Genomic DNA, 27,487 nt, shown 5'->3' on the forward strand with positions numbered 1-27,487 from the left:
ACCTTCAGAGAAAAACTATCGACTACTAAAAAAACAAGGCTGTGAAAAAGAAATTAAACAACCATTAAATAATTAAAACTTTATTCTATAGACTTAATATTAATAAATTCAATCAATGTAATATTACAGTGATAATATTATAACAATTCAAGACTACAATTCAATTCCAAAAAGGGCCTCTCCAATACTCTTTTTGTTTAGAGCACCATCTATTAAGTAGTTGTTGACACTAAGTTAGTTAGTTAAAAAAATCAGGAATGCAAGCTTTGTGTGGTAAACAAGAAGGAATATAAGTTAGGTTTTGATTTTGAACAAACGAAGTAGTCAAAAGAGTAAATGTCAAACTTAAATAAAATATAACCTAAAATTAAGTACAGCTCATCATTTACTATAAACTTATAACACTAAGAAATAAAAATGAAATATAAATACTTAGGTCGGCATAATAATTTATAAATAAAATCTGACACATACGAGGAGTTGGTAAAATATATTAGTCAACCAAATAACATGGAATGTATTCGTGGAATAAATTACACAATACTATTAGTAATAAACTATTCCGTTAAAACGTCAGGGTTTCGTCATATAAAATCAGGTGATGCGCGACGTATTACGCCGCGTATTTAGTAATCGCAATAACATCAACAATATTGAAGTTCGAAGTCTATATTTAACGTGATTGGAATTAATTGACCGTACGGCGCTATACGAAGCGTATTATGATAAATTGGCAATTCTGATAAGATAAAACTTGTGTAATTAATGAGAATAAATGGATGTTTTATACTATTTCACATAAAAGTACAGGATGGATTTCGGTGAAACTTTGGTATACGGGTTATAAAACTTGGAATAACAAATTTACAATTAGTTGGAGCCCAAGAGCGCAGCTAGAGAATTATTCAATTTAAAAAATTCTATAGCAGACAGCAACTCTTTGGACTTTAACAATCAACTAAGAATAATACTGCTAAATATTTGACAGACGATGAAACGATGTATGCAAGAATACTGTTGTATTTGATCTCGGGTGGCGTATCTAGTGAGCGTTTTGAGCCGGGTCGAGCAGCGGCGGGGGCGCGGTGGCGGGGAGCGGCGGCGGCGCGTCCTGCAGCGGCAGAGGCTTGGCCACGCCGATGCGGACCACCCCTCGAGGGGCGCCCTTCAGCGCTGCCACTGCTTGCTCTAGACTCGCGTCTTCCAGGTTCTGCGACAGATATCATTACATAAGAACTAGAACAAACATGGTTACAATTGCGGGCAAACCTTACCCACCTGCGTTTCGGTGGTGAGTTAGTTTAAATAAATATATCGACAAAAAAAAAGCTACAACATTCATAGTGTATTGCCTATAAACAGCCAGTGTTAAATTCCTGGGCTTGTGCATCGAAAGTAAAAAACTCGAAAAAAGAAGCAAAGAAGCTATTGTTATATATATTATTATATTATTTTCCACCAATTCAAAATGAAAAGTAGTTTGTTTGCCACTGTAGAAAGTCAACAATTCTAGCTACTTAGGATATAGCCATCACATTGCGTTCTGGCGTCTAAATAATTGCAGTGCAATTGCGTGTAACAGAGGCATTGGTTCCTTAATAAATCAAATTGTTTACTAGCTTGTGAGTGGCAGTTACCTGGTCGTTGACGAACAGCAGGCGGTCGCCGGGGATGAGGCGGCCGTCCTGCTGCGCCACGCCGCCCGGTACTAGCGACCGGATCACCACCAGCGTGTGCGCCGGCCGCAGCGGGTCCTGGTAGTCGAGAATCGAGAATCCCAGCCCGCGCTCACCTTTTACTAACTCTGGAATGCCCAATGAACACAGGTTAACATGGATAAAAATTCAATAAAATGTGAAATGTAACACAATCTCTTTGATGTCCTTGAAGTTGATGTCATTGATTCTTTTTTATAGCAGAAAACAGAAGAACGAGGCATGACAGCTGCTACTTATTCACTCGTGCGGTTGGCTTGATCTAGCTAGGAATCTGAGTCCATGTAGTTTTATTACCCGTGCAAGCTTGAAGTCTCCTGCGTTTCGCTTTTGTTTCAGTTAAGGGGCAAGTTATGGCCTGTCCATTCCAGCATTACTTAATGCTGGTTAAGACTGACTTAACTCACTCTAGCGCCACATGCGGTTTTATAAATTTTTTTCCGAATCGACTTCGCCAAAGTTCGGTGATCTGTTTGGCATATGAATTAGGTGGTAAACAAGGTGTTACCTATGATCTGCGGCTCGGACGACCACATGGCGAGGCCGGTGAGCGGCTCGAGACTGCGCGAGCGCACCTTGCTGGCGGCCGACAGCGGGCCGCCGTCCTCCGCGCCCGCGCCCGCCAGGCTGCCGTCTGATTTGGCCTGCATTTCAATTATTCACTTGATTTACGTTGATTTATATCTAACTATGGCCCACCTCTCGGCTTCGCAAGGGTGCAATATGCATGTTATGCATGTCTATTAAAAACCCCGCATCAAAATCAATTAAAGTAGCGTAATTTTAAAGATCTATGCACACGTAGGAACAGATAGCGGGAAGCGACTATGTTTTTTGATTAACTTTGAATTGTGCAATAATTTCTTTATAATTAAATCTACTGCCGACCTCTAAAGCGTATGTGAAGTGCTCAGATAAGAGAGAAAGAGTGAGGTAAAGAATTAGTTACCTTGACCAGAGTATGCGCAGTTGGTGCGGGGGGCGCATGATGTTTTGCGCGTGCGCACACCATACACACTTCGCGGGACAATTCCTTCAGGATCGACACCACTTCCAGGTGGTTCATGCCCAGAAGACGATGGCCATTCACCTCTGCAACATAACGTGTGAATTTTAAACTTAATCTATCTAAACTAAAAAGAAATTAGTTAATGATAATACTTTCGTTACGTTAATTCCGCACGTTCTTCCCATTCCACTCGATCTATCTATTTTGTAAATATTCTTATGTGTGAAGAAGTTTTGTGATTTTCATTCTTTAAATATTACCAACATGATAAAAACAAAATTGTACAATATCTATATGCTCGTTCATTTTTTAGGGTTTCAGACCAAATGAGCTGTAGTCGTTAAAACAAAGTTTGCTTTAGAACACGGAAACCTGGACCGTGGACCTGTCGTCTCCCAGCGACAGCGGGTGTTGGATGTACATCTATATCATGTTTACCCAGCAGCTCGTCGCCCGGACGATGCACGGCGGCGCGGCCCACGGGCCCCTCGGGCAGCACGGAGCGCACGTAGTGGTGCGGGCGCACCTCCCGCCCGCCCTCCACGTCCACCGTGCCCTCCAGCGAGATGCCCAGCCCGCCGCCGCCGCGCTCCACCACGCCCACCACGATCTCCACCTCCGGGCCTGCGCCGCGCCGGACCGAACGGAAACATAAGTGTAACACATTCAAAATGAAACACGTATCAAAGAAATGCTGGCTCGACGTCGCCAGTAGTCTGACAAGTAGGCATGCCACGGCCGTGCGAAATGGAGAGGAAAAATAGGAAAGCGGACTTCGGGCTCCGACGCTCAATGACTAAGGATTAGGGCTAGAGTACGTTTGTTTATTTATTTTTTTAAGCTTTATCTACTATACCAATCTTGAAATTTTAAAACGATTCGATGTTCTAGAAAGATATAGGATACCTTTCAACCCGAAATATTAACTATTCCCATGAAATATTACGCGGGCGAAGCCGCAATGTACAAACATATTATATTATACTAGCTGTGTCCCGGGGCTTCACTCCCATAGGAATTCAGGAATAAAAAGTACCCAGTGTATTATTCCAGGTTATATTCTGACCGTATACCAAATTTCATAAAAATATGTCCAGTACATTTTGCATGAAAGAGCAACAAACGTACATCCTCACAAACTTTTGCATTTATAATATTAGTAGGATTCCATACGGTAGTGTTTTTTCAGCAGTTTATAGCAACAAATGTAAATAATATCTCGTCGATTATTCTGTAAACGAATGATGTAATTTTGTCTGTATCTCACCGAGGATGGCCTGCCATTTGCGTTTAATGGCGTCCTTTTGTTCTTGCGTGCGCGGCATCTCGAATGCGGGTTGTGATCGAGTTCCCGGGGGAGTTCCCGGCGGAGACACCGTCTCGCTGTAATAATAAATAATAAAACATTAAATTTATTTTCTAAAAACCTATTCGTACTAATATTAGACATTAGCTACGTTGTGTGAGGGATGGACATTTCAATATATCAATATAAATATTTACGCCGTCATACGGCGCATAGTAATATGTATTGTATTAACTGATTTATGCAAGTGACCATAGAGTTTGTCTGCTACGACACAGACATTAAGCTTAGTCCACGGGTCAAAAGTCTGGAACATTTAACTATTTCTTTTATGTATATACTATGTTATTTTCGTGCCCAAAATGAAATTGTTTGACCATACATACATAAAGAGAAAAGATTTGTATTTTTGTTTGTAATTAAACTCAAAAACTATTTGACCGATTTTGATGAAATCTTCAGGTCAATAACATATTCTACCTTCTTATACCTAATGGTTTTATTCGAGCCGTAAATAATAAAAATATTAAAAATCGCTTGTAGCTGCCGGAGTGGGAGCAGCTATACTGACACAGTGGGCAGCACAGTCATCTGTATGTCGTGGTCGGAGGAGGGCGAGGGCCGGTGCATGTGCAGGAAGGGGTTGTGAGGCGCGGCGGCTGCGGCGCCCGCCTCGCCGGCGGCTATGGCCTGCTGCAGCTGCTCGAACTTCGGCCCGCGGAGGTATCTGAAATATTTTTATTTATTATATCCTAATAATATTATGTATCTTTCACATAAAATCTACTGGACGGATTGTTATGAAATTGGGCACACGGGTAGAACATAAGCTTGAATAATATATAGGGTACTTTTTAACACGAAATTCCCATGGGAGCCAAGCCTCGGGGCGTAGCTAGTTATGAATACGTATTACCCACAGAGGATATGGTGTGCAGCAGCACGGCCCCTTAACTTCGCCACGACCTGAAGCAGTGACCAGAAGTAATGGAGCGTCATAGCGAATAAAATGTCAAGACCAAAGGTCACAAACACAATTGATGTATGAAAAAAATACTGACTATATTGCGTGATATCCACTAACCTGTTAAATTACCAGCTTTTTCTACTACCAACCTAAGTGTTTACCGCAATATTCACTATTCGTCATTCGTTATCAAGTAATAATTTTCGAAACTACAACAACAGCACGTTGTCTAGTCTTAGTATCACCTACAGCAGTTACCTCTCGAGCTCCAGCGTGACCACACTGCCGCTCTGTTTGAGCGCGTCCACGGCCCTTTGGTTGGACTTGCCGGCCAGCGACACGCCGTCCACGGCCACGATGCGGTCGTTGACCTTCACCTTGCCGCTCAGCGCCGCCGCGCTGCCCACTGTCACCGACTTCACGAATATGCCTGATAGCTCCTCCTTCTCGCACACGTAGCCTGAAAAATATCATCAAAACTATAGACGAGGGACGAGCCTAATCAGATGAGTAGTCTGTATATAAAATAAAATGTATAAATGAAGTCACATAATGAAACACGATAATCAAATGTCAATTTCACTGATCAATTGTATTTATACTAACATTTTGGCATTTAGGCCAACTAATCTCATACAAAGTGGTAGATTGGGCCAGGCACGTGATGAGAGATAAAAGATGTTACCGCTCTGTGTCATTACTTCTTATGTATTTCTAATATGCACATCTTTCTTTTATGAGCGCTAGATAGGAACATAAGTGTGAAGAAGTAAATTCACTTTCGCAACCATAGAGATCCAGATTGACTAAAACAGATATAATTTACCTGCTATAGTAATGCCAAGACCATTTTCGTCTTTCTTCAATTGCACAGTGAATCGGTCAACTTCAGGAGATTCAGCATCTAAAAAGGACCAATTTATTTAGTTTTCTTTCCATAGATCTTGTATCATAACATTTTATACTGCAACAAATACAATTAATTTTTTTCATATTTCAAAACAAGCTAATAATTGAAATTGATATAGTTTCATGCATCTTACTCTTACGGTGTAGACAGAGCCAGAAGATGCGAAACTCCTCTTGATTGACATTTACAATCTGCGCGAAAGTGGAAGCAGCACGCATATTCTTTGTTTCTTTTGTGAACTTATTATTATATTTGGCGTAGTGGCTTATGCTCTACACTGGGCGGAAGCTAAAATAATGATGACTTATTATTATTAAAGCTGAGGTGATGGTACCAGATTCCGGCGGTGGAGTGACGGACTGATCGAAGACGAATCTGGAAGTTGTGGCGTTGTGAGGCATCGGCGTGGGTTGTGTGTGGAACACTTGTTCGAATCCCGCGTCCAGAAGGTAACGATCCAGCCCCTCGGGGTCTGACAGGAGTCTGGAATTACCAAATATATTATACTCTAGTGGTCCTTCACGGCTTCGCTCGGGCAAAACCGTAATAAATTATACACCTAAACCTTCCTCACGAATCATACTATCTATTAATGAAAACCGTACAAAAATCCATCTGGTAGTTTTTAGTTTATCACATTTATTGTAAATTTATTTTACAAACTTTTATTTATATTTTTTGTCACGCGTTGATTGTAACAAGATCTATCTGACGACAACAAGTTTGTGGCAAAAATGGCATTAAACAACTTGTTTACATACATACACCGAGTTTACATATTGCCAAGACTGTTTCCCTTACGGGATAAACAGAGCCAAAGGCCACATTAAACGCGTAAAACTTGTTTAGTACGTGAAATAGCCAAATTCCATGGGGGGAATCCGCCCCGGGCAGCTACCTGGCGGGCACGACGGGCGCCGCGGAGCCGCCGGCGCCGGGCAGCGCGGGGTCCACAGCGCGCGCCACCACCAGCCGCACGCGCGACCCCGACGCCCGCAGCACCCCCGCCACTTGCTCAGAACCCATTTCCATTAGGCTCACCTACAAAATTATAACGATAGAGGCCAATTATATGTTTAAAAACTTTACAAAATATAAAGAATTATTTACACAAGGTGGACGATAACGCCTTATAATAGCGTGGCCATGGACTCAGTCCGGTGCTTGCACTAGCCTAAAGATAAATAAAGATGAGGCTAGGCACTTGACAATACAGAATAAAAAATCCGATCTGCTGAGTTAGGCTGTTCAGAGACTGACATCTCAACAGAGAATGTACCAAACTGGGGAGCCACCTTGTGTCATATATATCAAAAAGCAAAATTGTGGTGATTATGAGGATTTTAATGAAAAATTACTGATTTATGTGAAACATCGAATAGTAAAATAAACAAAACCTCAAAAATACGCATAAATTTACATTGACTTATAAACGATTTTTATTCCCATTATCTTTTTACTTACGTCTCCAATCTGAAGAATATGATCGCCAGACTTGAGCCGACCATCGCGATCTGCTACACCGCCAGCCAGAATTGTTTTCACAATTACACCTTTTGTTCTTGCACCAATTATTCCTGCAAAAGTATATTTTACATATATGAGAATAAAAATTAGTTCATAACCTATTACAGTGTCAAATATTTTGTAAATGCATTTTTAGTAAAGTAAATAAAACTACTACTTTGTAAATAAAACTACTACTTTTTTAGTAAAGTAAATAAAACTACTACTATGCTTATACCTCTGGAATAAGCACACAAAATAGTTTAGAAAGTTTACTGTACATACCAAATCCGAGGCCAGTGCCATCATTCACTAAGTTGATAATCTCAACCTGAGCCCAATCCCCAGCCACAATATTATGAGATGTTGACAGGGCGTCATCATTGCGTGTCATATCCAACAGACCATGTCCCTGTAAAAAATGTACAGTAAATAAAATCACAAATAGAATGGTGTGATCACAAGCCATGGTAAGTAGTGGGCCTTTGTTGCATTGAAACTGATACACAAGATAGTAAAACAAAACTTCATTGTGACTGGCCAAGTCAGGGTAATAAAATTTGTTTGTTTGTTTTATTGTAAACAACAGTAGGTTGTTTGTTCTGAGTAATCTCTTCTTTCATTCTACCATAGATTGTCGGCGATAGAAAATCTAACTGGTTCAACTTGAGATAGGATAGCTTAAATCCTAATATTCCCTAGGGAATTGAGCCTGGATTGAAGACAGTACTAGTAAACTAAGATTACGATATAATTTATATACTACTAGTATTTTTAAAAACATACATATTTACACACCATCATTATAAGTACATTATTATAATAATACACTTGTTAATGGACTAACCTGTTTAGGTGACATGTTGGAATCGACAGAAGCATTGTCTAGTCCTAGAATACGCTCATTATCAGAACCAAACTCCAGACTTTGCGGAGGGGACACTTGTGGCACTCTTTGTTCCTCTTCCCCTTCGTGTCCACTGCCATAAAGGTTTCTTGCTTGGAGCGCCAAGTCACCTATTTAAAGTGAAAAGAATTAAATACTATTTAATACATTGATATAGATAATTTTAAGACCTAATTAACCACATGAGTTCCCATTAGAAATTGTTGTGAAAATTAAAGCTGTCCTGTCTATCTGGCAGTTGACTGGTGTAACATTTTCTTATATACTTCATCAAAGTTTATGTTTTTATTTATATATAAGATTACTAGCTGTTAACTGTGGCTTCTTTCAATAGGTAGCAAACTTATAACAACTCACAGTTATTGAACTATCTCCACACCAAATCCAATTTCCCATTTTAATATGAAAGGAGAACAAATAAACACACATTTACATTTATAACATTAAATATGGATATACCTATAATAACATGCAAATAAGCATCATCATCATGATCTCAGTCACAAGAAGTCCACTGACTTGTAAAGACTTCCACATATTGTAAAAGATAATAAGAGATAAACTTACCAGCTGGTGTGATATCAAAGTCTCCAGGAAGTATAGAAGGATGATGTGCTACTTGAGTAGCGAGCATGCCAACTGAGTCATGTAGAGTTGCTATGCTTTTCAATATAGGGCTCTCCAGCAAGCTGATCAGCATATTCAAGTCATCATTAGTTGCTGCCTATTAAAACAAAAACTTGGTCACCTCTATTGCCACACAAAATACCCAAAGAAATAAAAAGAGCAACCAAACAGAGTGAAAATGACAATTGTGACAAAATGAAAGTTGGCAATATAGCTTCAGTTATACACGTGATTTAGTGGGCTTTACGCCATAGGTAGTGCAACATTTCTTTAAATGGGTACATCTTTAACCTTTTCTTCGTAATTGTATATTATGCGATACATACACTAATGCACAATATTTTGTACTCACCTTCAACTTAGGATCTTCGCTTTGGTCAACTGCAGCTTTCACAGTCTCTAACTGCTGCAATGCATTCGATATATTTACCCCAAGATGCATCTTGAAGTAAAAGTCTAAACTAAGTATATTGAAATAGTTAAAAATGCATAGGTATATAATATTTAGTACCGACGACAACACCTTCCAGAACTTATTAAGTATAATTTTAATTTCAATTATAGTTAATAAGACAAAATAAAAGAAACTAATGAGATGAATAAACCTTTTAGACAAAATGTTATTGTTGAAGAAATTAAATAACAAGTGTCAAGAAAGAATTAGAACACAAAATGACAGTTTAATAGGTACCTATTGTTATTTTTTGTGTTACCCTATGAAAAAAAAAATTAGTAATGTTTTTCTTGAACGTAAAAGTGAACAAAACCATGTAACAATAACATTCTTGATGATGGAAGTAATAATGTTGGATGGAAGACAGATTAACAAAAATAGATGAAGATTCAATAAAATTTTTTTGTCCGTTTCGTTGATCTATAGATATATAATGTGAAAAGGTAAGATGAAAAAAGAAAAGAAAGAAAGAAATCATTTATTCGGCAAACACATAAAATCTAAACATACAAAAGAGTAAGATGAAGCAAATAAAATTATATCCATCCTCCCGTGAACAAAATATCAAACTAAAGGATATAAAACCTGGACAGCTAACAGGCAACAACAGCATTCCCAAAAAGGGTCAGGTCAAAGTTCAAAGTCAGGCTGACGTAGTTATAAAATATGTGAGGAATCTTCAACTTTTAAGGCGATTACTCCCGGCACACTAGCGCCATCTCACATTTTAATTAATTTATTTCTTAGGTAAAATTATAAAATATATTTTAAGAACCCACACTACTTATAGAATTTTAGTAGAAAGCAATAGTTTAAAGTAAATAAAAAGGAATTTAGTGGGCACCGTTTTCGATGTAGTTAAGACATTGTGTAAAGGAAAACTTTAATACTTTCTACTAAAATTCTATATCTGAAGTGGCATAATCTGTTATTTTTTTTTTAATTTTCGCTTAGTATTAAAATAAATAATTAATCGCCCTAAATGCTTATTTTTGTACAGACCTCGGGCTGCGGGCGTCAAAGCCACGTATACAGTGACGCTACAGATAAGAGACATTAAAAGTAAATAGGTTGTTTGTAATTATTTTATTAAGACAAATACAAATTAACGTTAGGCTATAGGTTTAGGTAGTTAAAGTATGTAAGCTACGAAATGAAAGAAGCAGTTATTCAATGTGATAAAATATAGTTCTGAAATAAACATCACATATTCTGATAGCGGTGCAACATTCTTATTCTTGAATACATACTTCAAAGAAAATTTTGCACTATCTAATTTTCATAATCATTAAAATATATGGATTTTGGCAAAAAAAAACTGCTGACCAACTGTCAGATCTCTACCAGCTTAACATAGGATGTACATTAAAGCCCTATCTGGCCTCACACCATTCGTGTAACTAGTAAACAATAATAGGTACTTTCTAATATTTAGCGTGGCACATTTTTTTTCGCTAATAAATAAAATAAATTGATAAAAATGTGATGGTGGCGATAGTGTGTAGCTAGATAGAGCATTAAGATATAATTCAAAGTAGGAACTGTATCTATTTTACTAAACTATATCACCTATATTATACAAATCTATACCTTTAAACAATATTAAGAGGAAAGAATATTATCTTTGTAACCATTTGAAATGAATGAACTCTAAAAATCTGAACCATATTTGATGAAATTGGCACAGAGATAGACCGCATTCAGCATTTATCGCGAAAAAAATGAGGACAAATTTGCAGGCAGCCGTTAGCACTAACTGCCTATGACAAAATTAATACATATTAAAATACTATAGGTACTTATGTAAGCTACAAAATGAAAGAAGTGTGATAAATATAGTTCTAAAATAAACATCACATATTCTGATAGAGGTACATAAGTACTTCAGTGAAACAAAATTTTGGACTATCTAGTTTTCATAATCATTAAAAATATATGGACTTTGTAAAATAGGTAGGTATTCCTATGGGCTTTTGTTAGCAGTGTTTTTCATTAAAAAAGCCATCCCATGCACCCTGAAATGTTTCTCCAAATCATCCGAATTATCAAACTGATCTCTACAAATTCGACACTGGTTTTCACGCAGTGGCTCCATGTTTTCTTCAGAATTATTGTGATATTTATCTAAGGCAGTCTCATTGTAACATTGCTTCTGAGCAATATATTCATCAACATCGGATATGTTGTGTTCCAGTAACATATGTGTTGAAAACGAGGGTTTCACGACAAAACATTTTGCACATTCCATGCACTGGTATGCCATGTATGGGTCTCTGTGATCAATAATGTGTATTTCAAATGAGTTTTTGTCTTTGCCAACATAACCACACATATTACAATTATATTTATTTTCTTTGGATGTTATAACTGGAATTTGTTTAGCATTATTTTCTTGGATTTGTTTTGAACCAATAGTCTTTTTTAACTGTCTACTACGCTTCTTTTTGGATCTCGTTTCAATCTGTTTCAGATTTATTCTTTGCAAAGAAATTTTAACATCTATACAGCGTTGATTATTGTGATATTCACTGAAGTGTTTCTTCACATCTTCCCATTTTTCACTTATGATCATAGTACAACAGGGACATTTGATAGTTTTCTCAATTGAAATAGGACTCGGTATTTTTGTAGAAGAATCACTTGTCTGCTGTTCCATAGTACATTTGTATGGGCATTCATCTGGAAGTACTTGGATTTCATCGTATTTACATTTGTATGTAAAATTTCGAAGACATCTATCACATCTTTTCACGACCCGATACAATCTTTTGGATGATGAATTTGCGAAAAGTGATATTACAGATTCTAAAAGTTTTCTTATGGCTTCAGTACTACAATGCTTTTCTATGTGGTGATTCAAGAAGGAGTGAATATCGTTGCATGTTAGGCCACAGTTCCAACATGGATAAACAGAAACGAAATTGTTCGTTTCCATAGTATGACTTTTCAGGTGATACTCGATTTGGCCTGGTAGCACCAGTCTACCTGGACACAAAACACATTGATAGAATATAAGGGCTTTACATTCAACATTATGTGTCTTAAGGTGCTTCATCATTGTTAGGTTACTATAGCTAGCAACAACGCAAGCATTACATTTAAATACTTTGACGACATGTTCTTTATTTAAATGTCCGCTAACATCGTTAGGATGGAGTAAGTTACAATTTGAAACAGGGCACTGCATTCTAGCAGTAGCTCGCATCATTTTGAAACCTTCACAGTGATGTGTGTATGGGTATTTAATAGTTCTAGTTGACAAATGCTGACCACATTCAGGACAGTAAAATGGAGGATGATTAATATGAAGTCGGAGGTGAGCTTTGAGAGCGCATTCATTAGGCATAGCAAATAAACATATTGGACATGTAAATACTCCCTCACTCAGCCGCATGTAATGTTTAGCACGTTCCTTAAATATTGGACCAGAACTGAAAAAATCGGCTTTGCAATCGAAACACACCGCTTTCGCCAAAGTTTCTTTTGACGTACTTGGTGAAGAAACATCGACTCCTACGCTACTGTTGGTATCAATTTTAAAATAAGATAAAGGGAGTGGTTCCACCTTCAAATCACTAACATTTATAGTAGCAGTTTTGAAAGCATGCGACCTAATATGGGATAACAAATTACATCTGTTCAGAAAAACCTTGGTTTTGTTACAATGTCTGCACATATATGTAATTTTTAGTGATTTTCGATTCACATGACGTTCGTAGCTCGATTCGAATAGGAACCTGAAACAAAATAAAGTGCTTATTTAAGTAAATTAAGCTGCAAATTGGTACGTATCATATAATATGTATGTATCATTCTTATAACATTCAAGGCTCTAGCTAGATGCAAACTAATGCCATGTAGTCACAGTTTAAGTACTACACATTTGGTAGACACCGTTTTCGATTTAGTCAAATGTGACTACATTTAAGAGTGAAGAAAAGAAAGGTAACACTTTCTAATAAGACTCTTTATCTAGTGTGGCATAATTTGTAAATGCGATGGTGGCGCTGCTAGTGTGAAGGTAACACTACACAGTATAAATAATTTTCTTATCTATTCATAAATGTCAAATAGTAGAAGCTGTGGAATTACAGTTTCGTTTATAATTGCCGATCTTCATTATAGTATAAAATATAATATATTATGTGCTTGTATTATTAAAAAAATACCTGTCACAGCAATCAGTGCATGCATACACCTTATGTCCATCAGTTGGTATTGGTATTTCGTAATTGGGTATAGCCCGATAGAATAATATATTCTTTATACTGAATTTGTCATTCATAGACTCTAACTCCGCCATTCTCGTAAATCTGAAACGAGAAATATTAGGTATGTAAGTACTTACTAGGTAAGTATCAAAAATCAAATCAGTTTTCACTGTAGGTAACGCACAAAATATTCAATAGGACCAGCAGCTATCTTAGTTTTAACCATGCTATATAACAAGTATTCAATTCATAGAAAGTAACGAAAGTTTATCTATATATTAATAAACTGTTAAGGCACATTTCCAAATGCAGCTGCACAATTTGCCAAGTTGGGTGATCAATACCACGTCTTTATAGCTCACTGGTGGACAGAGCCAAGAGTCAAGAGACTCGAAATTCATAAACATGAAATGGCTTTGCCTTAAGTCCATAGGGTGCACCCTTAAACGAGATAAATGTCAGTTTAGTCCTTAGTTCCTCTTCAAATACCAATTTTTTACAAGACATTAACAGAAACAAAACGCTTTTATGGTTAGGACGGTCTGCAATCTGCGATCGGAAATAATTTCAAACCACAAAGTAGTCATGCATCTGCGACCAGCTGCAAGTACTATAGATAGACAGCTGCAGTTGACAGTTGGATTTGGAATAGTAGCTTAAATGGTAGGTATTATGCCTGTTCCTACCTACATAGGGAAGCGAATAGAAAAAAAAGGTAGCAAAAACAAATGGATAAAATTGGGTGTGATTTTTCCTATTATCATATTCCACATAAAAACTTAAAATATGTATTAGGTACTACATGTGAGAAAATCACCAACTTTATGATACTGTAGTGACTATATGTAGGTACCTATGTATAGTAATAGTGCAATGGCTAATGGCCGATGACTGCGATTGTATAATTACGCTCGATTTACAAATGTTGGAATTAATTTTCCCCTTTCAAAATACATTTTAAGATAAGGCACCTAACAAAATAGAAATACTTCTTGAGTGACCAGACCAATCAGCGACTTCTCATCTTCACATTATTAGCACACGCTTGAGGAGTGTTGCCAAAACTACAAACTTTCCATTTGAGTAAGGCCAGATAATTATGAATTATTTTAAAAATACCATTTTTACAATCAATATTCAGTCATTGTGATTGCAAAGACTACTAGAAACTTCCTAAAATAACTCACCAAAGTACTATGGTTTTAATTCTAGAATAGAACAGGAATAACAACAGGAATAATTTAGAAAATCACTATTTGTTGTGTAATTGATTTAAAAGCGCCTATCATGTGGTATTCATATATTTTAGTAGGTATGTGTTCAGTTCAAACATAAATAATGAAATAAACTTTGAAATTAATTAAATAGGAATATAAAATGGGTGTTCAATGGGTAATCAGAACATCCATCGGAATAATGGCAACACTAACTTTTACCCGAACAGATCCCAAATTCTTCAAGTAAAAATCGGCACTCATTCATTATGTAGTCATTTCAACAATTTACTTTGAGACCGTGTTTTATTATGATAAATTGACATCTTGATAAAGGTTTACTTACCAATAAAGACCGCAACAAGATAATAACTCGTGATTTTCACAGACCAATCTCCGACATCACAGAAATTTGAGCCATCCATTTGACATTGACAGAAGGTTGTCATGTACGCCATCTTGCGGCAAAAGATATAATAGTATCGCCATTACAGAAAAAATATAAAATGTTGCCATTAAGAGGTAACTAAATGTGAAATGTATGAAGAAGGAATATAACTGAGATTAAGAAAATGTTGAAGATAATACGATTTTTGGAGTTCTTGAATTTATCTGAGAAACCTTCTAGAGACCAGATGAAGAGTATGTTTAAATTGTTGTAGTTATCTCATTTAACCCACTAATAAAAAAGAAATTCCACTAAACATATATAATTATTGCATGTTCTGTAGTAAATCCTAAATAAAATAAATTAAGAATATAATAATAGCATGTGCAAAGGAATACCTAAATAAAGTTTAAATTAATCGGTCAATCACAGGCCAATAATGGTACATTTGGTATAAAAGTTGCTTTGCCCTACTAGTACTAGCCCATACTTAATAATAATAGGTAGGTAGTGTAATAGTGAATATAAATGAAAATTTATTTTATTTTTGAAAAAAGTATTTGTTAAGTAATGTATAAAAATATACTTAAAATATTCATTAAGTATCCTAAGTGAGAAAATGCACACACTAAGTACAAGGTTATGCTGAGACAGAAAAGTATTGCTGGAAAAAACTTTTAAGTCTTTCTTTTAATTCCAAGAGGTCATTATCCACACAGGCATCTGCCAACAAAGCCAAATTTTGCAGACCACAAGTGATAAGCTCAGTGTTGTTATATATAATTTGTTTTAGGGCTATGGAGATTGGGGTTTTTGTGAACATATAGCTCTAAGAGTTCTTTCTCATAATTGTCGCGCTTCAAATAATATTGAATTTCACTACGCACAACAAATGCCTCTGGTTCAGTAAAATTACTATATATTTCCTTATTTTCTAGCATTACTTCATCATCAGGTTTCAAGAGAAGGAAACTGGCAGTAGCTTCTGCAGCTTCTTGTATCTTATCTAAATTGTAATAACATATTTGCAAATAATTCAGGGCCTCTGATAGAAAATCTATACCAGATATGTAGCCAACTGACTTGAGTCTCTTCTGACACTTTTGTTGACAATGAATCAAAGCCGCTATGGCATTGGAGAGTGTTATCATTAATTCTGAGGACCATTCCTGTTCAGGTAGTTTCTGACATTCAGCTCGGCAGCTTTCTTCTGAAGATAAATATTTCTTTACTGAGTTTTCCAAGTGCTCAACAGTCTCCAACCAATCTTTCTTGGAATATGACTTCATTGCTAGGTCATACAATAATGTGTATTGTTCAGCTTCTAAATGAACAATTTCGTCAGGACTTAATTTAGCAAGTCTCATGAATTGTTGCAAGTTTGATCTCATTATGCTGTCATCTGGATGAAAAATCAGATAAGTAGCAGCTGCGGAAGCAGCTTTCTTCAGTTGGTTTGTTTGATAGTAACAAACTTGAAGATATTCATAAGGTTCCAAGTTAATCATTTTTGTAAGGACATAGTCTGAAATATCTATTTTTAGAGAAACTCTGCTGAATTCTGTTTCTTGGCATACCATTATGCAATTACTGATGAAAAAAACATTCTCATAAAATTTCAAATCTTCAAAATCATCCTGTACTAGATTTTGGTGTGGTTGAGACTTACATTTATGTCTACAGTTAAGAATAATATTTTTGCACAATTTGTATAATGTTATGGTTTCTTCAAATTGGATAACACAGTCTGACCAGTCTTTTCGCGAATACGATTTTATTCCTTTTTTATAAACTTCTTCCAGTGATATATTCTCACATACACTTAAGTTTATGAATGAAAATATTAATAACAATGTTGTTGTGGTAAACATTTCTTTATATTGTACTAAGGAATTTAGGCAACCTCGTCTGAAACAGTTCAACTAAATCTGACTACAGTGGCGATGACCCATTTTGAACTCTGACACAGATAAACGTTTTATCACTTTACCGGACATACATATGGGATATTCCCATGAGAATAAATTAGTGTGTAAGTCTAATGCCATTAAATTTTTTATTTTTATTTTATGTCAACACTGGAGGTAGACATGCTCATTAAATTTAGAAATAGGTACTAATAAATAAGTACCTAGGTAGGTTACATAGTAGGTGGTAGGTGGTAGTGGTAGGTACCCCGTAGGTTAGGTACAAATACAATACAATGGGTAGGTACCTACTTAGAGAATTGATGGTTAGGTATTAGTTAGGTACCTAAATATATAGGTATAAAATCAAATTTTGCTTTTTGCTTTTGGCGCTTATCTGACAATCCTGACATTGACATATGATTTTGTAGTTTACGAAAGGAAGTAAAATAAAAAGAAATAGTAGGTAACGACTATTCGCTATCATGCATGATTCATGGCTAATCATTGTAATTAGCGATTAGGTAGTAATAGTTTCTAGAAATAAAGAAATATGTGCCAACGTTCACTTATGATTTTTAATTTCCATACAATACAAATATATCAATTAAAATATCAATAAAACCATCCACTATTCGTCTATTTGACGACCTCGGTGGCGCAGTGGGAAAGTGCTTGCCTCTGAACCGAGAGGTCCCGGATTCGATCCCCGCTCGGGTCATAATGGAAAATTATTATTTTTTGATTGTCCAGAGTCTAGGAGTCCCGAGTTTATCTATATATGTATTTGTTATAAAATATAGTATCGTTGAGTTAGTATCTCATAACACAAGTATCGAATTTACTTTGGGGCTAGCTCAATTTATGTGATTTGTCCTAATATATTTATTATTATTTGTTTAGATTTTAAATATGGAACACAAAATACAATAATCATTAGTAGGTAAATCTACGGTGTAGGCTGCTTTGTTATTCACTGGCTTCTTTATTTATGTGCATTTTTTTCGTAAGCTGAGCCTTTGGGGCGAATAGATCGACAAAAAGAAAAAAAAAACATATTACGCAAAGCACAGCGCAGATGGCGCTACTGGTACAACTATGGTAGGTACACAAACATTGCTAATTTTCAATATTGTTGCAGATTTACGACCAAAAATACTTTCTAAGCAATCGTGATGCGAGTTTAGGGAAAAATAAAGCATTTAGTGGATTATCCTGAAAATAATAACACTATTTTAGGTTATTCTGCATTATTTGGTCAACTGTGGGCAGAAATTGATATAAACTTGATTTTCACTGAAGATCCTGTATGAAGTTCATATTTTAATAAGTCTTTGACGAGTGTCGATCGTTTACTGACTCGAAAATTTTACAGCGTGAGGTGTAAAAAGTTTGGTGTTTTCGAAGTTTTTTATCTTATGCAAAACGATTTTTCCTAATATTTTGGCACCCGAACATGCTACATTGTTGTATATTTTCACAAACGAATGCTTACATAATGAAAGGATTAATAAAGTACTTTAAAATAAACGTTTTAATCGACATAGCAAAAGGCGGCAAAGCTTTTGTACACCTAACATACAGTGCTGTACTTTGGCGGGATAAATGTGAAGTAGTACTCCCTATTAGTACCTACTTTACGAGTACTGAGTACCTACTAATTCCAAGGTACTTACTAAACCATGACTTAGGTATATACCGAATCATAGATTTAAACATGAGTTTTCTGGGTTTTCCCGACCGTGGGTGAGATTTTGAAATTCCAACCCGATATTCGGATGATTAAACATAGTAGGTACTTTCCGAGTATAAGACACAAAAAATATTAGAAAACTTTCAAAAGTCCTGGAACTTTTAAAAGTATTCCGGAGTACGTACAATCTCTCATGAAGGATTTTAGGATAAGAACATTATATAGGTACCTACATTGAAGTGTTCTTATAATTATCTGTGATTTATATACACTATTTATATACACCACTCCTAGCTCCTAGGTTTCATTACATTGGGAATACCCAAGGATGTACAAAATTTATATTTTTATTGGAATAATATTATTATATTGTATATGTACCTACTCCTAGGGAATACCTACCTACTTGTAAAACTCGGTTCGATCATTATTGACATTTGATTTGACATGCATTTGACACACTCACTATTTGACAACACGAATTAAAATTTTATACATCGTGTATATTATTTATAGTTTATTGATTGAACCCTAACGATGACATATAATAATTTAGTTCTCGTAGGTAACTGGAGCGAAGAGCGATTAAAAAATGAAGTAGGTTAAGCACAAATTGAAATAAAAGACAATAAAAATGCTATTAAAATAAAAGGGAGGTCAAAATTTGGGTGCTGAGTATTTATGATACTATTCGAAAACCAAAGTTTTTTTTCTCCTGGTTCACATTTATTAAAGGTTATTTGGTAGATTTACATTACTAGGAAAAAGTCTAACTAAGCAACTTTACCATATTTTTTTAAGTACAATAAGTACTTTATGCTCACTCAATGTTCAAACCCTTCATAAGACCCAGAATCATTTTGTTTTCAGTACGAATTCAAGTTGTTTTTGCGCAAACGAGACAGACACGAATTATTGTTACAAAAATCAAGAACACTGTTCAGTAATCTTTTAAAAGAGGTGAGAATACCTAGTTATTCCACTTGGATAACTGCAAATATAAATCAAGTAATTTCTATATGTAAAAGCTAGCAGATTCTGTGTAAAACCTTAACAAAGATCTATACAAATATCTATCTAACAGAAACTCTATATTTGTATAAGTAGATGTTTTGGAAGTAGGTATAACAAAACTTTTAAGCAAATTTTTGTAGAGATAGTGCGTGTGTGCACACACAATACGCATAAATAATGCCAGCTTCACACTATCGTCGAACTGAGACAGATGCAGATGCGAATGAATGAACATAGCTGCGTAGTTTGTATGAGAGTGTTTGTTTATCGCTAGGAGAAAGTAGGTAGTAGGTATGCCAAATACGCCCAACTTTGGTGAACTGTATAGCCAGCATAAAATTAGTCGTCGAATCTATGAAGTTTATTATTACAATAAATGAAATAAAATGCATTTCAGGTTTTGCCATTATAAGTAGAGTTAAGGTCCCCTCTACCTATAATGGCAATGGTATAGCATGTATTTCACTAGTAAGTAATTAGATACAAAAATATGATTCCAGAGACCTCTTGAAATAAGTGGAATGTTCGTGTTGTATGGATACAACGTTCAGTTAGTCGCTTCTGATATGCCAGGTACAATTTACAGAACCACATATGTTAATTGACTTCCTTGGAAAAAAAGGCTGCGGTCAAGTTTGTTGCGCCAATTCTTCACCTGCGCTTTGGAGTAGTAGATTAACCTGTTATGCATAAAAAATATAAAGCATACTTTAAGCTAAAATATGTTTTGACACTATCACACTTTACAAAATTTGCCATTGACAGAACGAGATAAAACATGACACCGCGTAGCCCCGGGTCAGTGTAAAAACAAATCTTAAAATTATTCGGCTGAGATTTTACAACCGGCCGTCTGCCCGACGTCAACCCCTCCTCAAGAATGCAATTGTTGCCTATCAGCTTCCAAAACTGTTTCCTTTATTCGCCTCATAAGACAACCTAGGGAGGATATGGAGTGGTACTATTATTAACCACACGCCATGAAGTAATTCATACACAGTCATTTTAGCTGACCTATACTTAGTTTGAAATATAATCTTTCATTTCATAAATAAATAAATGACTTTTACAGCTAAATCATGCACTGCGAGTGGCACTCCACAGTATGGGCTGGCGCTGTCGAGTCTCGTCTCCGAGAGACAGGTGGACTACATGCAGAACATCAACGACGGATGTCTCATGACCCTCTCTCCGATCACCACGCCTTGTTGTCGAAATACTTTTGTCATTTTGAGGTTTATATTTAAGTACTTGAGTAAACTTTCTAATATAGTAAACTAGACAGTTCTTAGGATGATATTTACTCTTTCATTTAAAAAAAACACATGATGAACACGATGAACTTTGGTACAGGTTAGAATAAAATCTGAGAGAAAAAGGTTCGTTAATCGAGGAAGAAATCATTTGTTACCGATTATCGCTAACTATATTAGATTAGAATGATCTGAATAAATTTCTGTCCCATCTTCCAGCACTCAAGACGAGTCCCTACATGGCGAAAAAATGAACTATGGTGATGAGTTTTTGCTACGAGCTGTTAACTACGGCGATCCAGATGTAAGTTATATTTAGGTTTAATTCATTTATATAGTACTACAGCTAGCACATTTTTTACAATTTAGTTAAAAAAATCAGACCTTGTTGAAACACAATCTATTGCCGGCTACACACTAATGCCGAAGTCGGATAAATGCCGATGCAAATGAATGTACCTACATTGCGTAGTTTGAATATGAGTTCTCAAGGAAAACCGGCAATGTACATACATTACCGTTCAACACAATAAGCCAAACAGTTCGTCTAATTTCAACGTCGAAACCGCTAAAATTCGACGAACTTTTTGCCGATAGAGTGTAACTAGCAGAAATATTTTATTTATATTTAACGCCCCCTAGCGAGTTTACGTTATGAAAACCGGGTTGGTTTTCATACAAAAGCTCACTCTTAACGCATACACATACAATGTTAGAGTAGGAATTTAATACTATTTGATTCCACCAGGCGCCGCCACTGTACGTGCGCTACACGCCGGACGCGACGCCCGGTCCGGCAGACCGGATGCCGATCCGGCTGAGTTCCACCAAAGACAGCAACTGCCGCTGGACCACTATGCCTTTGCTGCCTTGTGATCGGCTCGAGGGCTTAGGCAGCCCTGTCAAGGTCCGACTTTGAATAAGATTTGGATAATTTTCACTTTTTTAATTTCTCCAGTATCATAAACATTATCACAGTCAACACAGTCTATCAATAAGAAAAAAGTCATATTTGGTAATTAAGGAATACTATTTTTTAAACCCATATAGCTAAACGCAGGTATCACAACCCCTCGCTCTATCTATAACAAAAATTCTAAAAGATTTGCGATCGCTTTGGATGTATAAGGACTAAGCTACGATTTCTGTAGAAGTACGGCTACGATTTAGCTACGAAGTTGCCTGTGCTACGACCTACGACACTGATATGCTACGACAATATTTCATTGTCGTAATCAAAGTAATCTGCTATAACCTTAGGTTTACCAAAAATACCACAGATCACTTTAATTACATTCATGCCATTAATTATAATAAAAGCAGCTGCACAAGTATACGTCTTTGCTTCATTTTAATATAAAATATTGACAAGGCTTTTAACTTTCTACTAGTTACATCCATTAATTTGTACAAAATATTTCATTACAGACTGGCACTCGACTCATTGTGAAAAATTGTGTTGCTGACAAAAGTCTGTTCGTCATGAATCAGAGCTGGATGCAAACGTTTTTCGGTCCTGTTAGTTGTTTTGATATTATTTGATTGTTTATATAATAAAAATAATTATTTCGAATGGTTGGTTTAGTTCAGTTATAATTAACTAGAAGTACATCATTTTTACAAAGTTTGGCTTGAAGGAATTGCATTTGCGATAAGTGGCCTTTATTCTGTTTTTTGTACGCTATAATTCGCGTGTTTTCTGTATTATCTGTATGGCACAATAAAGTGATATTTCTATCTTTCATTTTCTGAGCAATATTTGAAATGCAGTAGAAAAAATCTAAAGACAAATAGTAATAATTTTTATAAAATACATATTTATTAAGTATTAATTTCCAGGAATGTGGTGTGACTTGTCGTAATTACATCGACATCCACAAGAGATACACAGCAGAGAACATCTTTACCATGGTCAGTGACGTGGCGACCAAGAAGCAGGGATAAGGGCAACTCGAAAAGAAAAATTCAACAAGAACCTACAACGAACAATATTCCAAAGATTTAACTAATTAACAAATTGGAATCTTCATGTTTTGATGTTAAACAATGTATATTGCAAACAAATTTTGAATGATTTTAGTTGTATATTAGATTGAGTTTTCAATAAATTATTAGTTTTCTATCGAACTTTTATTTATCTGTTCACATTCTTTGCCCGTGGTACAAGTTCAGTTGTCCGATTAATCGGACTACGGGAAAATATTATTCTCCTTTGAACAGTTAACTGGGCTATGGAAAAATATTTTTTTTTTACATAGAATATCATATGTACTTTCAGTAGATACCAAATGGACATAAAATAAGCTGCTGTAAGTAGCTGAAGTTTGAAAATAAATTAGGGAACGTATTTTTAACGGTATGTTGTACAATAAATAGAGGATGATTTTGCCCTGCATTTCAGGATAACATACCAACATAATGACTTTTCTATAGGTACATTTGTGATGCTTTGTAATAAAAACTTTTTAATAAGAATAATATTTTGACAGCACCAACGCCTTATTGGCACTTCAATTTTCAAAAAAAAAGTCGACTCGTGCTGACTAAACAGTAATTATTATTATTTTGCCTCTTAAATCAAGCGGGAAAAATGTTGAAAAAGGAGCAAGATAAGGGTATTGTATACAGTAACAGAGTACTCGTCGGAAATTGGTACGAAGCCAGTAAATTAGAAGAGGTGAGCATAACGGTTAACCCCTAGAGAATTATTGCTTGTTTCTAACTAGTTTCCTTTAGCTATGTAAATATTTCAGTACAAGCTTAATCAGTTTCTGCAACAAATGAAAAGGGGGGATTTGATGCTGGCGCGGTATCGTAAAATGTCTGAGAACTTAAACACGCCGACCGAGTTGACTCAGTCGTCTGGTGTTATTGCTTTTGGTGATAGGATCTCTTTATTGGCTCCTCACGTTCCAGGTACTATTTTATTTAAGTTTCTAAATATAATTGACTAAATATCTGGGTAAGAACGGTTTTACATGCTGCTATATGATCCCTGACTCACTGTATTTTACGTTGCAAACTATTCTCATCGTTCACGTTTTATTTAGTTACCATATGCACAAAAAGTTGTTCAAAAATTAAATAAAAAATTACAACAGCAAAACATTGCAGCGTCCGATCCACCAATGGAGGGCAAGGAAGGCCTTCTGCTCGGTGGTCGCATATCTTCTAACGACATCAGTTATTCCCAAGAGTTGGAAGATGGCTGCGCAGTAGTTGGCCTGCCAGACTTGAAACCCTCTGAAAAGAGCACCTTTGTTATCACCAGTGCTGACTACTGTAAAAGAGACGGCGAGCCGTTGAAATTTAACCAGGAATTTCTACTTACTATATCTTCGTCTTTGAAAAGAAAGGTAAACATATATTACTAATTTGCATAGATTTATTTTACGTTTCTTGAAATATAAATATACTTAAATGAATATATAAATAAATAGATATATTAGGAAAAATCACACAGATTGAGCTAGCCCAAAAGTAACTTGTGTTATGGGATACTAACTCAACGATACTATATTTTATAACAAATACTTAACTTATACTTGTACTTTGGGGCTAGCTCAATCTTTTTCTGATTGGCCCGGGTCTTGGATGTTTATCTATATATATGAAAAGGCTGAAACTTCGTTTAATTCAGTGTTTATGCTTTAGCCCTTGTATGTGCGATACGACCCCAACCCGATTCCCGGCCTGTGTGGCATATACCCTCTATACCTGAGCAAGCATTACGTGTCCAACACTCGCTGGCGGGTGCTGCCTTGCCAGTCTCCCAACATCACGCGCTTCGAGCAGGAAGATATTCCTATTAAGGTAAAGAAAGGAATAAAGCAAAGGTTTTTCTCACATTCCCATGAATAAGTAATTAAAAATATATTATTACACAGCTAAAACAGTTGTATAGCTTGAATTGAAATATTATTGCTAGCTTATGTAATTCATATTGAGATAATAGCATTTTTGTCTCACTTTACTACACTAAAATAAAGAAATTCATAAAGGTCATTATCTTATCTATTTAAAGAATTTCATTAATAAGATTCCTTTATTTTTAGGTGAATACAGATGTTGTCATAAACCATTGTGCGACGAATGTTAATTTGGGAATAAACGTGGGTTCCTGGCCGATGGGCTTCTACGGAAAAGTAATAATATTTCACATTTAGTTAGATCATATTTGGTTGGATTTCACAAATGGTGTTTATTTTTCTTTTAATCAAATCATCTTTATTATCTTTACCTATTCGCATATTTTTATGATGTCAATAGCATCGTAACCTCTTTGTTAGATAATAGCAACAAAACTTATATGTATTTGTAAAATATAAAAAAAAAATTACATACTTTTATTTTCAGATTTGCACACCCTTAATGAAGACATGTTTGGACGTTTACGGGCGTGAGTTACCTAATAATATTTGGCAAGTTTACACTCCAATACCCGATACTTAATTGAAATTTTATGTAGATTTATTGAAACAATTTTCTATGCTATATTATTTTAAATCAATAAATATTATTTCATCAGTAATAAAAGGGAAATTATTTTTGTAAAATTTTAACAGTCATTAATGAAAGTGAGTTGAAACGGCTTCGTTACTGTTTCAACTCATTTATTATACAGAGATCAGAAAACTCAACTTATTGCGTCTACCTTCGAGATCCGAGAACATGAATAAGTCATATCATTCGTTATAAAGATTGTTCTAACACGCTGCCTCAATCCCCAGTACACAAGTACGGACGAAACACTATTGATTTTTTAAATTAATAGATGTATATTATGTTATAAATATACAAATTTTCTTATTCAATAGTATCTATGAAATTAGCTTAAAAACTGGTTGGCCTATTTATTTATACGAGTATTCCAAAATAAGTTTTAAATAAGGCATAATGGTAAATGGTAATCAAAAACAAAATATTTATTTAAGCCCTATGTACTACGTATCTATTATTTATTAGGATTTCTATACAGGTAGATAGGTCATATAAAAGTACAATTTAATCAAACTAATTTGTTTTGAAAATATTGATTACAATTTTCTGTTGAATTTTCCCCTAGCTACCCTCTTAGTATCTTTGTGGGGTTAATATCTTGAGTGCAGCATCTCATAATGAGCGTATCATTGAATATCAAGTCTCATTGAAGCCGGGGCACATTGTATAAGTTTTGGAGAAGGATCCATCTTTTGCGATATTCGCAGACTTTAATTGTGTAATTTCCATTTGAAAATTGAAACGTTATTGAAACGCATGGTTTTATACGTTATTTTTCTTTTTACCACAGGGTTCTTTTTCGCACAGGATTTTTTGTAAGAGTTACCCAGACAGGCTCTTCAATAAATTGTTAACTAAGATTTATTCTACCGTATTTTAGATGGCTGATACTTTTTACTAATGGAATTAAAAAGTGATTTCCTAATACTTAGGAATGTATAATTAGGAACTTTTTAATTACATTTTGTACTTTCTATACTGAGAAGTCAAAAATCCAGACCTCATTTTTACTATGTGTAAAGTACACGTTTTTTTACATATTAATAATTGATGCTAAGTCTATTTTTATAATATGCTGCTGTTATTTACGTGTTGAGTGTTGACTTGTAGTGATATCTGAAGTATTTTTACAAAAATCGGTTAAAGAGGAAAACTGTTTGTTAAGGAAATTGGAACTGAGGGGATGACTATAAAATGAGCTTATGTCGGCGGAACGATATTTTTATTCGCAATCATTTTCATACCATTTAAATAAGGTCGATACGTGAGTTGTTTGCGTATGACAAGTTATCTTTAAACATTATTTTTTCATAGACTTAACTAAAATAAAAAGTTTTAGTTGAAGCATACGCATTTCTTGAGATCGATAGGAAATAGGGAGTAATTTTATATATATTTCCATATAAATCTAATATATTTTCCAAATAATTCGAATCTACAAAATATTGGCATTTCTCATCCGAAATGCCAATATTTTGATTTTTATCGATAAACAATTTAATCAACTTCGTTACGAATTGAAATTCCAAAATTGCTGAAATTCCAATTCAATATTCCGAAATTTTCTAGGGAAAATAAAGATCGGGAAAATATCATGATGAGGAATTCTCTAGGCTTAAAGGCATATCCTGGACTATTGAAAATATGTCTTATTACAAATGCCAATACCTTCTCCCAACAAATTAATCTTTCTCTTTATTTTTTTACTGCTTTCTTTGTATGTGTTCTATTAAATGCATTAAAGTGTTTACAAATAAACGACCAATAAGATATATTTGGAATTTTCGGTAGATTCGGAAATGAGAAACTACTTGATATTCCGAGCTCCATCCCATTGATCAAACTCGTAACTACAGATTACGGGAGATAACTTCTCAACCGATTTGCAATATTAGGATGTGCCGAA

The 27,487-nt window shown here is 35.3% G+C and overlaps 5 protein-coding genes across 8 annotated transcripts; 2 read left to right on the plus strand and 3 right to left on the minus strand.

Moving 5' to 3' along the window:
* Positions 1–64: 64 nt before the first annotated feature.
* On the minus strand, positions 65–9,619 carry Patj (patj). The gene is made up of 16 exons (XM_053764521.2): positions 9,300–9,619; positions 8,888–9,044; positions 8,261–8,430; positions 7,699–7,825; positions 7,372–7,484; positions 6,806–6,948; positions 6,242–6,390; positions 5,824–5,901; positions 5,256–5,457; positions 4,602–4,757; positions 3,992–4,107; positions 3,163–3,348; positions 2,665–2,807; positions 2,224–2,359; positions 1,638–1,804; positions 65–1,210 (listed from the first exon to the last, which is right to left on the minus strand). The coding sequence occupies exons 1-16, from the start codon at positions 9,387–9,389 to the stop codon at positions 1,043–1,045; spliced, it is 2,301 nt and encodes a 766-aa protein (XP_053620496.1). The 5' UTR covers positions 9,390–9,619; the 3' UTR covers positions 65–1,042.
* An 853-nt stretch (positions 9,620–10,472) lies between these two features.
* LOC128680992 (zinc finger protein 687a-like) lies at positions 10,473–15,313 on the minus strand. The gene is made up of 3 exons (XM_053764525.1): positions 15,173–15,313; positions 13,571–13,714; positions 10,473–13,138 (listed from the first exon to the last, which is right to left on the minus strand). Exons 2-3 carry the CDS (start codon positions 13,702–13,704, stop codon positions 11,365–11,367), a joined length of 1,908 nt encoding a protein of 635 aa, XP_053620500.1. The 5' UTR covers positions 13,705–13,714; positions 15,173–15,313; the 3' UTR covers positions 10,473–11,364.
* A 41-nt stretch (positions 15,314–15,354) lies between these two features.
* Positions 15,355–23,201, plus strand: LOC128681028 (uncharacterized protein). 2 transcript variants are annotated; one of them, XM_053764569.2, is made up of 8 exons: positions 19,284–19,411; positions 19,685–19,774; positions 20,329–20,401; positions 20,901–21,063; positions 21,301–21,385; positions 21,830–21,988; positions 22,510–22,599; positions 22,921–23,201. In XM_053764569.2, the coding sequence occupies exons 1-8, from the start codon at positions 19,352–19,354 to the stop codon at positions 23,023–23,025; spliced, it is 825 nt and encodes a 274-aa protein (XP_053620544.1). In that variant the 5' UTR covers positions 19,284–19,351; the 3' UTR covers positions 23,026–23,201. The 2 variants fall into 2 exon arrangements, with proteins under 2 accessions (XP_053620552.1, XP_053620544.1); XM_053764577.1 differs by lacking the exons at positions 19,284–19,411; positions 19,685–19,774; positions 20,329–20,401 and adding an exon at positions 15,355–15,468.
* LOC128681008 (prolyl 3-hydroxylase 1-like) lies at positions 15,740–17,497 on the minus strand. Its single transcript, XM_053764526.2, has one exon. The coding sequence runs from the start codon at positions 17,083–17,085 to the stop codon at positions 15,988–15,990; it is 1,098 nt and encodes a 365-aa protein (XP_053620501.1). The 5' UTR covers positions 17,086–17,497; the 3' UTR covers positions 15,740–15,987.
* Positions 23,202–23,575: 374 nt separating the features above from the next.
* On the plus strand, positions 23,576–25,606 carry LOC128681022 (cilia- and flagella-associated protein 161-like). Of its 3 annotated transcripts, none has more exons than XM_053764535.1 (6): positions 23,576–23,758; positions 23,835–23,997; positions 24,196–24,437; positions 24,736–24,894; positions 25,137–25,226; positions 25,438–25,606. In XM_053764535.1, exons 1-6 carry the CDS (start codon positions 23,672–23,674, stop codon positions 25,531–25,533), a joined length of 837 nt encoding a protein of 278 aa, XP_053620510.1. In that variant the 5' UTR covers positions 23,576–23,671; the 3' UTR covers positions 25,534–25,606. The 3 variants fall into 3 exon arrangements, with proteins under 3 accessions (XP_053620510.1, XP_053620519.1, XP_053620530.1); XM_053764555.1 differs by having other exon boundaries at positions 23,653–23,758; positions 23,818–23,997; XM_053764544.1 differs by lacking the exon at positions 25,137–25,226.
* The last annotated feature ends 1,881 nt before the right edge of the window (positions 25,607–27,487 follow it).

This window comes from Plodia interpunctella, chromosome 2, assembly GCF_027563975.2.
Source record: "Plodia interpunctella isolate USDA-ARS_2022_Savannah chromosome 2, ilPloInte3.2, whole genome shotgun sequence".
In the NCBI taxonomy this organism is placed as follows: Eukaryota; Metazoa; Arthropoda; class Insecta; order Lepidoptera; family Pyralidae; genus Plodia; species Plodia interpunctella.

What these genes read in the sequence shown, in the direction of transcription:
- LOC128681028 (XM_053764569.2), top strand. Translation starts at nt 19,352, where the DNA reads ATGACATATAATAATTTAGTTCTCGTAGGTAACTGGAGCGAAGAGCGA. An exon ending in AGTCGCTTCTGATATGCCAG is followed by an intron (nt 20,402 to 20,900) that starts GTACAATTTACA and finishes TGACTTTTACAG; the next exon opens with CTAAATCATGCACTGCGAGT. An exon ending in TTAACTACGGCGATCCAGAT is followed by an intron (nt 21,386 to 21,829) that starts GTAAGTTATATT and finishes TGATTCCACCAG; the next exon opens with GCGCCGCCACTGTACGTGCG.
- LOC128680992 (XM_053764525.1), bottom strand. Translation starts at nt 13,704, where the DNA reads ATGGCGGAGTTAGAGTCTATGAATGACAAATTCAGTATAAAGAATATA. An exon ending in TGCACTGATTGCTGTGACAG is followed by an intron (nt 13,139 to 13,570) that starts GTATTTTTTTAA and finishes ATTTTGTTTCAG; the next exon opens with GTTCCTATTCGAATCGAGCT.
- LOC128681022 (XM_053764535.1), top strand. Translation starts at nt 23,672, where the DNA reads ATGTTGAAAAAGGAGCAAGATAAGGGTATTGTATACAGTAACAGAGTA. An exon ending in ATTGGCTCCTCACGTTCCAG is followed by an intron (nt 23,998 to 24,195) that starts GTACTATTTTAT and finishes AAAACATTGCAG; the next exon opens with CGTCCGATCCACCAATGGAG. An exon ending in CTTCGTCTTTGAAAAGAAAG is followed by an intron (nt 24,438 to 24,735) that starts GTAAACATATAT and finishes TTTATGCTTTAG; the next exon opens with CCCTTGTATGTGCGATACGA.
- LOC128681008 (XM_053764526.2), bottom strand. Translation starts at nt 17,085, where the DNA reads ATGTTTACCACAACAACATTGTTATTAATATTTTCATTCATAAACTTA.
- Patj (XM_053764521.2), bottom strand. Translation starts at nt 9,389, where the DNA reads ATGCATCTTGGGGTAAATATATCGAATGCATTGCAGCAGTTAGAGACT. An exon ending in CCAACATGTCACCTAAACAG is followed by an intron (nt 7,826 to 8,260) that starts GTTAGTCCATTA and finishes CATTTTTTACAG; the next exon opens with GGACATGGTCTGTTGGATAT. An exon ending in TGGCACTGGCCTCGGATTTG is followed by an intron (nt 7,485 to 7,698) that starts GTATGTACAGTA and finishes ATACTTTTGCAG; the next exon opens with GAATAATTGGTGCAAGAACA.